At 42.1% G+C, this 12,670-nt stretch overlaps 1 protein-coding gene across 17 annotated transcripts in view; it reads right to left on the bottom strand.

Moving 5' to 3' along the window:
• Window positions 1–12,670, bottom strand: part of shot (dystonin-like protein short stop) — a 141,646-nt gene that overhangs the window by 36,423 nt on the left and 92,553 nt on the right. For 16 of the 17 annotated variants that reach the window (XM_090180926.1, XM_090180931.1, XM_090180933.1 and 13 more), the window contains 6 exons: window positions 2,357–2,523; window positions 2,144–2,259; window positions 1,949–2,052; window positions 1,041–1,847; window positions 821–949; window positions 37–747 (listed from right to left, as the gene is read on the bottom strand). In XM_090180926.1, coding sequence (XP_090037052.1) covers window positions 37–747; window positions 821–949; window positions 1,041–1,847; window positions 1,949–2,052; window positions 2,144–2,259; window positions 2,357–2,523 — 2,034 coding nt within the window. Of the gene's footprint in view, window positions 1–36; window positions 748–820; window positions 950–1,040; window positions 1,848–1,948; window positions 2,053–2,143; window positions 2,260–2,356; window positions 2,524–7,586; window positions 8,720–12,670 lie in introns of those variants that run through there. The other variant, XM_090180935.1, reaches the window with a different exon arrangement.

Genomic DNA, 12,670 nt, shown 5'->3' with positions numbered 1-12,670 from the left:
ACCACCATATAGCATGTTTGGTAAGAGATTACTAACGTTTAGCTGTTTGTAGGCGCAAAGGGGAACGACTCTCAAGGGTCTGGGGAGAGGTTGTCGTCTTTGTTTCAACGGAACGACTTCTTTGCTGCGGTCGATCAACTGCGACACAACAGCGCCGTTCCTGGTGAGATCTTCTCTCAATTCTTGCATTTCCTTCAGTAATCGTTCGCCTTCGTCGATGGAGAAGCTTTGGCGACTGTAAGTGCCGTTGAGCTTCTCATCGATGCGTTTCAGCCATTGTTCGCACTCCTTGGCCTCGTTGAAGAATTGGTGGTAATTGGAAGCGTGCTTCAAGTGAAGTTGAAGGCAGACGGTCAACTGCAGGAGGAGGGACCATTGGGAATTCATGGCGGCCAAGTAAGCCTCGATGCATTTGGAGGCGGGATGTTTCTGGAGAACCAGGCTCTCGCCTCGGTCCTGCACCGAGTTAAACTGGACCTCGCGCCTCTCCAGCTCGTTGGTGAAAGACTCTTGATATTGCTCGATGTCGACCAGATTCAAGTTTTTGGCACTCCAGTCGCGAGACACTTCGATCTCTTCCTTGTCGTTCATCCAAATCAACTCGTTAGTTGCTGACTGGATGAAGTCGTATAGCGTTTCCAGATCGCTCAAACGTTTGTTGGAGAGAACTAAGAGTTCGGAATAACCCTTGGCTAACTTATTCAAGAGCTTGCAGTACAAATCAAACTCTTCTCCTTTAAACTGATTCTGTAACCGCGCACGAATAAGAAGGTTGTTATTTTAGATCCCGTAAGATTACTAATAAGTTCCTGATAAATACCTTTCGCGAATCGCACTGGTCAATATTTCTCTGGAATTGATCGATAAGCCTATGTTCGGTCTGATGCTGGTCGAGCAATTGTTGCACGCTCGGCAAATCGCTGCCATATTCGGCGGTGTCAAGGAATTTCTACGCCAATCGAAACGCAATGCTTATAGCCATTATCCCTCTTACGCGTATAATATCAGGTAACAAAGAATATATATAAGCGTGTACTCACAAGTTTGCTGTTAACCCACTCGATGCACTCTTGCAAGAATCGGAATGACTCGTTGGTTTCGACTAAGCGGGATTCGCTGATAACGGTACGTTGCTTAGAGACTTTGCGCTCCTCGGTTTTGTAAGATTTGGAGGACAAGGGAGTGAGTAGTCGCGACTGGAAGTCCATGCGAATGTTGACCCATCTTTCGTGTATATGCTGCACTCTTCGTTGCAGTTCGATGGCTTGGTGATAGCGCCCGTCCTTCAGCGTCTGAACGTCCTTGCTCATGGACTTAATGCTCTCTTCGGCGCTCTTCAGTTCCGCTTCGATTTGGTCGCAGTTGGCCTTGGCATCCATCGGGTGGAGCCTCTGGAACCTCTTCTCTTCTTCAGCGATATGCCTTTCGATGTCGTCCAACTTGCTGTCGCACTGCTTGGCTTCGCGGTGTAGTTTCTCTGCCAATCGCTGGAGTCGCTCGAGACGGGCGATCTCCTCGTGGATGATTTGATCGCGGTCCTGGTGAGCTTGCATCATTTTGTTCCATCGTCTTTCGATCGAGTCGAAGTGTAATTCGGCTTCCAAATCGAAGGGCGAGTCTCGGTAAGTTTTCTTCATCTCTCGGAAGATGTGCGCCAGCCTCTGCTTGTCGTGTAACCTCGGCGGGACATCCTCCACCCGGAAGCGAGTGCATTCGGCGAGTAAGGCTTTCATTTCCACCAGCGTGTTGGGGAAGTTTCTATCTTGGAGCATGGCGGTAGATTCTCGAATCCAGTGATGAAGGGAAGAAGCTAATTCGCGGTAATCGTCGACTCTGTGGCGTTTCTCCTAACAACAAAAGACCCGAGGTTAGCTTAACGAATAGGGTGGATCCCCAACCCAGTACCCAGATTCCACTGTCACGTGAATTACTCTAAAGCGATACGTACGTCGTCGGAGAAGGGGTGATAGCTAGGCGGGACTGGGAAAACGTCATACAAAGACGAAATGTAGGTGATCAGAGACTTCTCATCGGGTTCAGGGGTGTCTACGTCTGAAAAGTTAAAAAAATATCCCCCATTCCCAATAATCAGAACCTAGCCGTTCTTAAACGAAATCGGCCTAACGGTGGACGACGATGATACCTTCGGGGTCGAGAAGCTTCGTTACACCGAATTCGCGTTCGGCCAATGTAAAAGCGCTTTCCAAGTTCTCCCTCGCCGTCCTCGATCGAAGTGATCGGAAATCCATAATGTCGGGTCTTGAGGGAGAAAGTATCGGAGATTCGATATAGCCCAAAGTTAAAAATTGCGAAAAGTATCGCGTTTGATTTATAAAAATGGTTGTCGTGGTTTTACCGATTTCTGTGTATGATGGCATTGAAGGCCAGCCCATCTCGCCAGCTACCGGTAAAGTCCGAGACTTTAACGCCCGGATACCTATCAGTCGTACGCTGAGCCCACCTGAGCAGAGCTTCGCGAGCGCTCAGACTTTCACCCGTTTGTCCAGTAATGATGTCCGAGATCTGAAAACCCCCGAAAACATTGGATCAAAAATCGACGCTCTACCGTCGTTAAATCCAATCGAAAAACGTCACGGTTGAAGCGACAATTCTTCCAGCATTTATTTTTCCAAGACGAATAACCATCAATAATAAGGCGAAAATGACTACAAACGCGAGTAGCGTAACGTGAAGCGGAGCTTCCCCAAAAATCGGCCTCGCGGGGTCAGCCAGAAAGCAGCTGACCCGCAAATGCTAATGAAAGACGTGCTTTCCCTTTGGACGTCAGTGTGGTTAGGCCCATATGGCACCTCTTTCCTTCATAAATTATCGAAGAAGAGGAGGCAAACACCTGCTGAGTTATACAAATTATTTTTACCCTTTTTGTTCTTTTTCGTACATAGTCGCGTCCCCAAATAGATAGTTCCAACGGCCTTTTCTTTACGAATAAACCCCATCTTGTTTTTTCAAACGAGTTTTTGCGTGATTCTCTAAAATAAACTTACGCTCCATCGCGAATTTCTTATTTTGTTCTATAGTTCTAAAGAAACTAAGATCGTCTACGCCGGGGATTGTAAAGGAAGGCTGAAATCCTTTCCGAGGTTGAGTCATCATCGCCAGAGGATCGCGTTAAAAGCTCTATCAGTTTTCCAGAGAAAGTTACCCAACTATCATATATAGCGGAATGACCCGGTTTATCATCAAAAGAAGGCGCTCTATAAGGGAAAGGCCGCTATTCATTACGAGACGATATAAATAGTGGGATATTTCACTTTCAATGTATGGAATCAAAGGAAGTTAGAGTCCGCCTACGCGCCCATTTAAATGCCCGTGCGTACATATATACTGTTAACGAGCGGATTCGAAAAATGCGCTAAATAGAGGAAATATCCACAATGTGTTGACGAAATAGGCGTTTACTGGAAATTAAGGAAGGCTTCGCACCTACAGCTCGTAATTCAATGGCGCGAAGGCTATGTTTAGAAAACGAACAAAGACGCGTATATATTTAATAAGTATACGTAATATAGCCGGATATACAAAATAAGACTTATTACACTTCCTTTCCATCCGTTATACGAGATAAATATTTCCTTAACGCTCAAATATGGAAATGAAATTCGAATTTTTCAGAAACATGACGGGCTTCGATCCGAAATCTTTTTCCTGTACGAAATCGGAAAACAAAATATCTGCCTGCGTGATTAAGGCTTGGAAATACTTTTATATACATTAAAAATAATTATAAAAAAATATTTTGCAAAAATTCAAGTTAATTTTTACTTCATACTACATTTCACAGTACTACTGCAGAAAGCCTAAAACAATGTAAATCGGAAAATGTATGCGCGTTTGAACAAGTCTTTAAACTTTAATTTAACTTTTGTTATTATAATTATACTATAAAGTAATATTTTGAAAGTGAAATCAGTCTATAGTTACCGATATTTTAAAATAAAGCTTAGAAATTTCCTATATTTTTCGTACAACGATAAAAAAGAGAAATCACCGATAGTGGATTGCGACACGATTCACCTTTTAAAAGCCCATAAAATTATATTTCTTTCAACAATTTTATCCGCCTCCCTTGAAAACGGGATAGCGCGTGGGTGACACGATTTCGCTAAAAATCTTTTATTACGACAAATGACGCTCGGCTGTCAAAGCAGGTAAATACGACGCCAAAATACCAAAATTAAAAGTTATGAAACCGTTAAGCATCGTGTGACCGGACTAAGTTCACCGTAGAAAAAGACGAGTAGCCCCGCCTTTGTACGAGATGTCCGGTGATGAAATATTGAACTTTCTTAGAGGCAGTGTGCAAAGCTTAGCTAGAAGGAATATTCGCGATAAAAATAAATAACGCTAAATTTTTCTTATTTCGTCACCAGACAGAAGGAAAACTCCGTGGCAGGGGGAGGGGAGAGTACGGGGGTCAAAACAACTTCCTACACAGTATATGGTGAGATTGGTAAGAGTAAAAAAAAAAAAAAAAAGAGGACGAAATTTTTGCTCGTTGTAAGATTTCGTGTAGGGGATAGCCGAAGGCTCTCTGAGTTTCTATACACTCCACAATCTCTTCTACCTGCACGAGAGAGACGACGACGACTGCTACTAGGGAGAATCTCAGGCTTGTCCAAATATGGAGAAACGGAATTGCCTTCCGAAAGACGACGTATCTTTCAGGGCGTGGTTAGATTATCAAAGTGACGTAGCGATACGTCACGGGCCACCCCTTAAAGGTTTGAGTTTATTGTGCCAAATATTATCGCGCGAGAACTAGATTCGAATAATTTAACGTAAGATTACGTAATTGGCGTCCCCAAAAATAAACTTTTCGTTATACGAGGAGCGCTTTAAATTTCTTCTGGTATAAATACGAAATAAAATATGTAGCATCGTGGGGGGGGGGGGGGGGGCAAAGAACTTCGGTAATCATTTCGAGAACCGCGCGAATGTAAAGAGGAACGAAATTAAGGCGTATTATACTTGCTAATATAATAGCCGCTAATTTTTATCTACAGTTACGACAAAACTACCAACTCTGCCGTAATAACAAAACCGGACTTTTTACCCCAATTTAAAGCGATTCTTTGCGAGACATACATTCTCGACGTGATAGTACACAACCAGAATTGCGAAAACACGTATGGCTCAGTACGTATAGTCGATTCCGATTTACTCCCCTAACCCTAAATCGCAACTTTTTAACGTACGTTAGACGCCTTTAACAACGTTTCCTGGAAGACAAAATTTATACGCGTTCTTAAGTAGCGAGAGGGAATTATAGTTGAAGCAGCAGACGCGATACCATCCGAGCGGTAATTTCATTTCGCCTAAGATGAGGAGAACTAGATAAACCAGAATATCAATTTCTCGTGTAGGGATGAGAGATTCGGAAAGCCCGTGGGGGAACGCTCAAATACTGAAATGGAAAGCTCTCCCTCAAAATCGCCGGTTTAATTACTTTAGATAGGGGGGTTTATCGCGGAAAAGGTATACGGAACCTAATCTTCATTTATTTGGGGCAATTAAAAAGGGCTCTACGGGATTAGCATCCGCATCTTTGTTTCAGTCCGGATAATGAACGCGTTTTCTCAATGTTACTACATTCTTAATCTTGATGTTTTGCCCTTTCTTTAGTACATAAATTTAAATATTTACAAAGATAAAGCGGCATTTACTTTAATTTCCGGGTAGAGATTCTACCTTGGATTTTACAGTTATCTGATGTTTTTAACAACAAATAGAAGTTTCTTGAAAGTGGGAAAGAGACAAAATTTAAAAATTTACAGTTTATCTTTGAAAATAATGCACCATTAAAAAGCTACAACATATTTTACTCATACCAGAAGTAATATCTCTTACGAGGATCCACCTATCCTGTTAAACGTTATTCGCTTGAAACATGAACCTCTGCGGGTTACCGCAGACTTCTTGACAAAATAAATGTTACAAAAAAAGGTTTCTAGTACTATTTCATCGAGAAAATATGCTTTATAAATAGGTAAATATCCCATCGCGGTGTAATTTTAATTTTATTAGGAATGCACCGATATAGCGGCCTATTTGTCTAATATCGGCCAATACCGATATTAAAAAAATATTTTCGAGAAAAACTTAAAAATAAAAAAATTATCGATTAACTATTCGATTTGTGATAGAAAATGCACTTTCAAACTTTTTTTAATGAAAAATTAAGAATAAAATGGTGCACTGAACCGTCTTTTATAATGTATTTATGATAGATAACTTTATTATATATATCAGCCGATATTATCGTCCACGAATAGCCTATATATCGGCTGTACCCATAACGGTGCATCTCTACATTTTATAGCTTTAAGCGAAGTAATAGACTCGGTAAATTTGAGCAGTGACGTGGTGTACGCATCAGCGATTTGGTTCGAGCCTGCGAAGGTACAAGTAACGTCCGTCCATAATAAACAAACGTATAAATATTCCAAGTATAACGCAACAACGCCAGGAAATAGTTAACGAGGGTGTCTCTACGGGGGAGGTGAGTTGGAAGGCAAAAACAACCTTCTAATTTAAAGTATTACAATCATTACCCGCTCTGACGCTTTCCCATTGAACGGAGGAGTTAAAATGACAAGTATCGAAATAACGCCGTCGAAGTTACGAGCGCATTTTGAGAAATCTTTAAAAATAGGGGGCCTCTTCTCAGCATCGCGTGACCCCGACTAAATTATCCATCTCTAAGCCTCGGCCTTTACGCAATGTCCTCGAAGGAGGGGGGATAGTCACGCGTTCCTACAGCGTCTTTTCACGGGGGAAAGAAATAAATAGCAACGATGAGTTTTGATTTTTTCGTACGCACTTATATACCTACATTATTCGGTTGGCGATTTCCACGTACACGGTTGAACGCGCGACTAATATAAGCTACAGTCTACGAGAAGGGGAAAGTAAATTCGGGATTTTCATAAACGAAGTTAGATCATCGCCGAAGGGCTCTGGATAGTACGCGGGCCTTCAGACAAGGCGGTGCTTGTACGGAATCCTCATTAGAACTAGCCGCATTGGTTCGAGTTGAAAATTAAGGCAAGAGGGTAAATGAACTTATTCACCGGCACGCCATGCAAAAAAACAACAGCGTGGAGAATCGAGCTTATGTCGTAATGCGAAACAGGCCCTAAATTCGAAATGCCAGCCAACGTGGCCCGAGTCGCCCGACGCTCGTGTGTGGATAAAAAATATGATTAATACCCGTTTAATTTACGGCGACAATAAACGACTCCGAACCTATTAACGGCTTAATTCAATATAAAGAAAACGCCGAAGGTGGTTTTAAGTGACCCTAATATCGGGAAATATCGATAGTGGAAGCGAACGTTAAAGAGAAAAAGAGCGCGTGACAGGTGTCAGAAGCGTTTCCCAAACATAACCCCGATATCCCGATAGGGATATTGTATCCGCAGCGAGAACTCGATCGGGGGACCCAACGCGGGGGTTCGTAGCGAACGCCTACAAAGGGGAGATTTATTATGTAAATTCACGTGACAGAGAATAACAAAGTAATCCTACGCGTCATCCGAAGTTCTTTACACCGGGGTGGTGGTTACCTTTTTGTTCTTGCGATACTCGCTCTCGTGCGTACTCTTGTACAGCCGCTTAGACTTCTCCTTGACCTCCGTGTCGGTGGAGGTACTGGAAGACACCCGAGGGGGCGGGGACCTGGTCTGGGTCCCGGAGGAGGACAGCAGTTGCCCGTGATCGGTCGACGTCCCCGAGGTGACCATGTGGCGGTGCTCCTCGTGGGAGTCGCTGCTGACCGCGTGTTTATGCTCGCCCCTCGTCAGGGTGGTGGTCTTCCTGATGACGCGGGAGGTATGGACCGTCTTGAGGCCACTGCGGTTGTGGGCGGTCTTGAAGACCTCCCGCGACTCTTGGGAGGCGGACGACATGTGCGCTTGGGTCTGGTGGTAGACGGCCAGGCGGTCGTCGGGCTCCAACTGGTCGCCGGGGTCGGGGACATTGTCGACGTCGTCGTTCTCGCGAGCGCCTTTGACAAACAGTCGGGCGCCGCGCACGAAAGAGTACATTTTTTCGCTGGCGAAAACGGTTTCTAAAAAAATTACGGACTAGTCGGCGAAATAGCTAAGCCTAACGTCGACGAGTCATCGAGGAAAAAGTGTCCGTATCCATGCCGGCGAAACGAGTGAACCGGTTCGGGGAGCTCGGTACCGACTGAGGGAAAGAGCGAGACTCGGATTTTTAACTTTTTCACCCTAACGCCGCGAAACTAAAAGAAATGACGAAACGACGCGCGAAACAATGGCGGTTATGGGTGCGAAATCGAGTAAAAAACGTCCTTATTTCGGGGGAAATATTGGAACGGATGTGTGTCCCGGGCAGCGTACACTGACGCACTGACACGCACCGATGGTTTAAGCCTCGTAACAGGCCTACGCGTAAACGAGAAAATCTCAATTTGGCATCCTTTTAGGCAAACGGGGGAAAGGCGGCCGAGCAGGTAGTCAGTCAGTCGCTCACTCTTTCAGAAATATGTACGACGCCCATCGGTGGCTGCCTGCTGAACACTTCGCTCGGCATACCGGACAGACGGGTTTTTGCCGAGAGGATTTTTCCCCAAAAGACGCCAGAGAGAGATCGGAACGGGGAGGGATATTCGCGTAACAGAAATTCAGGGGGATCGCCAACGCGATCGGGCTTATAGGTACCTTCTCTTTTTAGCCAAAAGAAATAATCGTGCCAAGAAACGGAACTTCTCAAACAATTTCACCCATTTTCGGTGGAGTCGAATTTGTTCCAACTTCTACCCAGTTCGCGCGTATTAAAAGCCAAGTTAAAATCGTAGCGAAATGTGAAACCTCATCCCGGGCGAAGCCTCGTAACTACACACTCGCGCACGCCCGAAAGTTGCGAAAAAACGTTACGCCTCTGTATTGATAACGAAAATACGAGCTCTCTTTTCTTCCGCTCGGCGAAGGCAAAAGCCTACGTAGTCGCTGTCCAAAGGTACGTCGTCGAGAAGCGAAGGTATGAAAGCGGCGGTGACGTCACGGCCCACCACCAAACCGAACTTAGACACTCGGTCCCTAAAAGGAATGCCGATTCGAGAGAATTTCGCGGCGACCTTTTCGGAGGCGATTTCGCGATTTTTCCGTATTAAAATATTTGCCATCTGACACCATTTAAGACTATTATAGGCGGTGATATTTAAAAACAGAGGGAGGTTAGAGTCTGGGTTATCTCTCTTTGTCTCAATGATAAGGAAGATAATGAGGACATATTTAAAACTACGAGTTTTATGACTATTGATTCTCGTTCCTATCTCGATATATACGTTATTAATTGATTTTCCAGCAAATGGAGTGAGTAATGTGGAGCGGATAAGAGTTAAATGGATTCTTAAGGGATGGGCGACGGGATAATAAAGTGTGATATTTGAAGAAAAAAAGGTCAAGTTCATAGCGTTTGATTGAAGATTTCCGGTGGAGAAATAACAAAATTGTTATGTCAAACATTTGCACTACGTTGAGAAACTGAACTAACCCGAGGTGGTTATCACCGATTTTGTTGAAACTCGGGGGTTAGGTAAACCTTATGGTAGTATGAAAATTGCCAAAAGGAAAAATTGCAATGGGTTTTAGTTTTCCTAGGGCAACCGAAATTTTTTTGACCTCTCCATTTAAAAAAGCATTGGATTTTCTCATTTACCCAAATTTTGTTGAAATTTATCAAAATTTATAAATTTTACCCAAAATCCTTGATCAATTTTACCTAAAATAGGTAAAATTGGTAAGTTTGGAAAAAATATATATTTTTTTAATTTTTTAGTAAGTGCCCTGTTGAAACCGAGAAAATTCCATGCCTTTTTTAATGGAGATTTTTTTGTTTTGAGAGATCAAAAACATTTTTGGTTGCCATGGGAAAACTAAAGCCCATTGCAACTTTTCCCTTGGGCAATTTTCATACTAACACCTTTTGTCTACCTTTTACAAAAACCTTTGACGAGAAATCTGAAGAATCATCATTTGAATTTAAAAACACCAATGTTACTAAATTAACTAAAATATATTTTAACTGTAAATTAAATATTTATTCGAGGAAATATTAAAAACTTGTAGGAGCGCGAAGTAGCGCGATTTTAATTGTAAAGGATTAAAATATTCCTAAGTAAATAACATAATGATTTTAGCCTAAAACTATCGAAAATCCTCGAAAATGAGCGCTGTAAACAACATTAACAAATACAAAGTGAACAACTACAATTCTTAAGCAAGGCGCATAGATTCCTGAATATTCAAATAATATGGACGCGAACGGATTGGGCTAGCTTCTCGATGACTAAGTTCATCGCCTTTGAAGTGTGGGTGAATTTTTAGCAACTCGTATCAACGAATAAAACAAACAAGCGTACTCGGGAACAGACGCGACGCCGGCCAGAAAGAGCTCTTCGGAAAAGAGTGGAAGAGAAGCCAAACGTAATCAGCTGAGACAGGTGTCGCGAAACAGAACCGAGGATGAGCATCATTCCGGGGGGAGGGGGCGAAAAGGGGGAATCAAAGTATATATTAAGCGCGATGGATGAGATGGAGACGCTGGCAGCCTGGGATAGCGCGTGTGACGTCACGAGGAGCCCAGCGTGGAAATGAAAATTTTATCGCGTGCGAGTGAGGCCTCCATAATTTTTTTTTTAAAAACCGAGTCTGGTTATTCGTCTGCTTCGTCTGTTTTTTTTTGCCGTCGAATAGGGTGACCCTGAAAACAATCTGAGGGGAATTTTCGTGTTTTTTACCATGTAAATTTACGTTGCCAAGAAAAATTTCAAATTGAAAAGTGGGGATAAAATTTACTCGCATAAGGAACCTTGAGGCCATATCTAAAACGACCATTTCCGAATTCATTCACGTTTTATTGACTTCTTTGAATTTCTATTTCACCGAAATTATCAAAACGTTTTTGGAAATTAAAGAAATATAAATTCGACCTTGATCTATCTAGACACTGTCCCATTTTACAAAAATTCAACTAAATTGCGAGATAACATTACTTTGACATTAAATGCGAAACAAATTCTAGAAAACGATTAAAATCTATTAAATATAGACGTTCTACTTTAGAAGGCAAAAATAAGATCGATTTTTCAATCAAATTGAAAAAGAAAATTGAAATTGACAACTTTGTATTAGACCACCGACGTTAAAATTAAGCACGAGGTTAATTTTTAGTTCATTAATAATATTATAGGCTAAACACCGGGCCAAACACACATTCTACTAATGGTTATTTGTAACAATTAATTTTCTATCGGGTACGCGTAAAACGAAAATGAAATATAAATTATTTCCTTCGAGGTAGAGAAATAATCGTTATTGCGTATCTCTAAATTAGCGAAAAAAATTAATTCAGTTTCGACGCCTATGGCGGCGAATAGTACTTTGTAGTAGCGGAACACCGTAAGATTCTCAATTATCAAAAGATCCCGGTACATTACAATCATTATGATCCATTCGTAAAACCAAGCATCCATTTTTGGGTGTACCCCTTCATTAGGAGGAATCGACAGAAACCCACGCTAATTTTTTCGGTTTTCGCTCGTGGCGTTAGAACGAAATTCATCCCGCGAATAAATCATAAAAGAAAACCTACGAAAAAGTTCTTAAACAGATGAAAAACAACGACTATAGGACGCCCATCCGATCTTGGGTGTTTTTCGTATTTTAGCTTGTTCTCTAACGAAAGATCCAATTTTCGAAACAAAAAAAAAGGGATTATAAAATACATCTGGCACTATTAAATATTTTAAATCTGCATTTTTAATCCTAAATAATATTTAATTAAAAATTAAAAAAGGTCAAAAGATATTCCGTAAACTGTACGGAAAGAAACGATTGACTTTGAAATAGGGATTCAAAAGAACAATACACTACCTTAATTCCAAAATCTAGTATCCAAAAATACGAAAGTTGATTGAATTATTGAAATTCCAAATCATAGTATTACGCATTTTGTAAAATGGTAAAAAACCGATAGCTTTGAAACTATATGGGTGCTATTTTTTTTAATAATTTTAATACACGGTTAGGTTGAAAAATAGTCGAATTACCGGTCTTCGAGAATATTGGTACGAATTCAAAAGAACAAAACAATATTGTTAACGCATTTAGGGCGCAAATGTGTTATCTATAGGTATAAGCGCGGATGACGTCCCGTGACGTCACAGTGGTAATCATCTTTCCGAAAGGAACCAGAAATTGTCATTAGTTTAGGAAGGAAACAACAGCGTCCTCCAGCGGCCAGGTCGTAATAGGGCTCATCAAAAATCCTTCAGGCGCTTCCTGTTGTTATTTAAAAATACAACGAGCCAGGATATAATTGAGTACGTATAGAATCTTGCTGCAAAAAGAAAACGCGAAGGTCTAGCCTGCCTTTGAAAGCGGGGTGTCGCGAGGATGAGGTCCTCCACTACTCTTTTTTCCCCGAATAGCAACAATGGCGGCACCCCGTTGTCCGCATTATCATGTGGAAACAAAGGGTGGGAAACTAATGGGGATAACCTTGTTACGAGTACCCTTTCGCGAGAAGAGCAGCCCTCCCCCGCGCGCCTTTTCGGGGAACTCATTTTTTCGTGGCAGCCGCACCTTCCTTAACTCTCTATAGAAAATATTCATTTTTTGTG

Source organism: Leiobunum rupestre, chromosome 7, assembly GCF_980474605.1.
Source record: "Leiobunum rupestre chromosome 7, qqLeiRupe1.1.hap1, whole genome shotgun sequence".
In the NCBI taxonomy this organism is placed as follows: domain Eukaryota; kingdom Metazoa; phylum Arthropoda; class Arachnida; order Opiliones; family Sclerosomatidae; genus Leiobunum; species Leiobunum rupestre.
The sequence above is the reverse complement of the archived record's forward strand: the minus strand, read 5'-3'. Positions and strand labels throughout refer to the sequence as shown.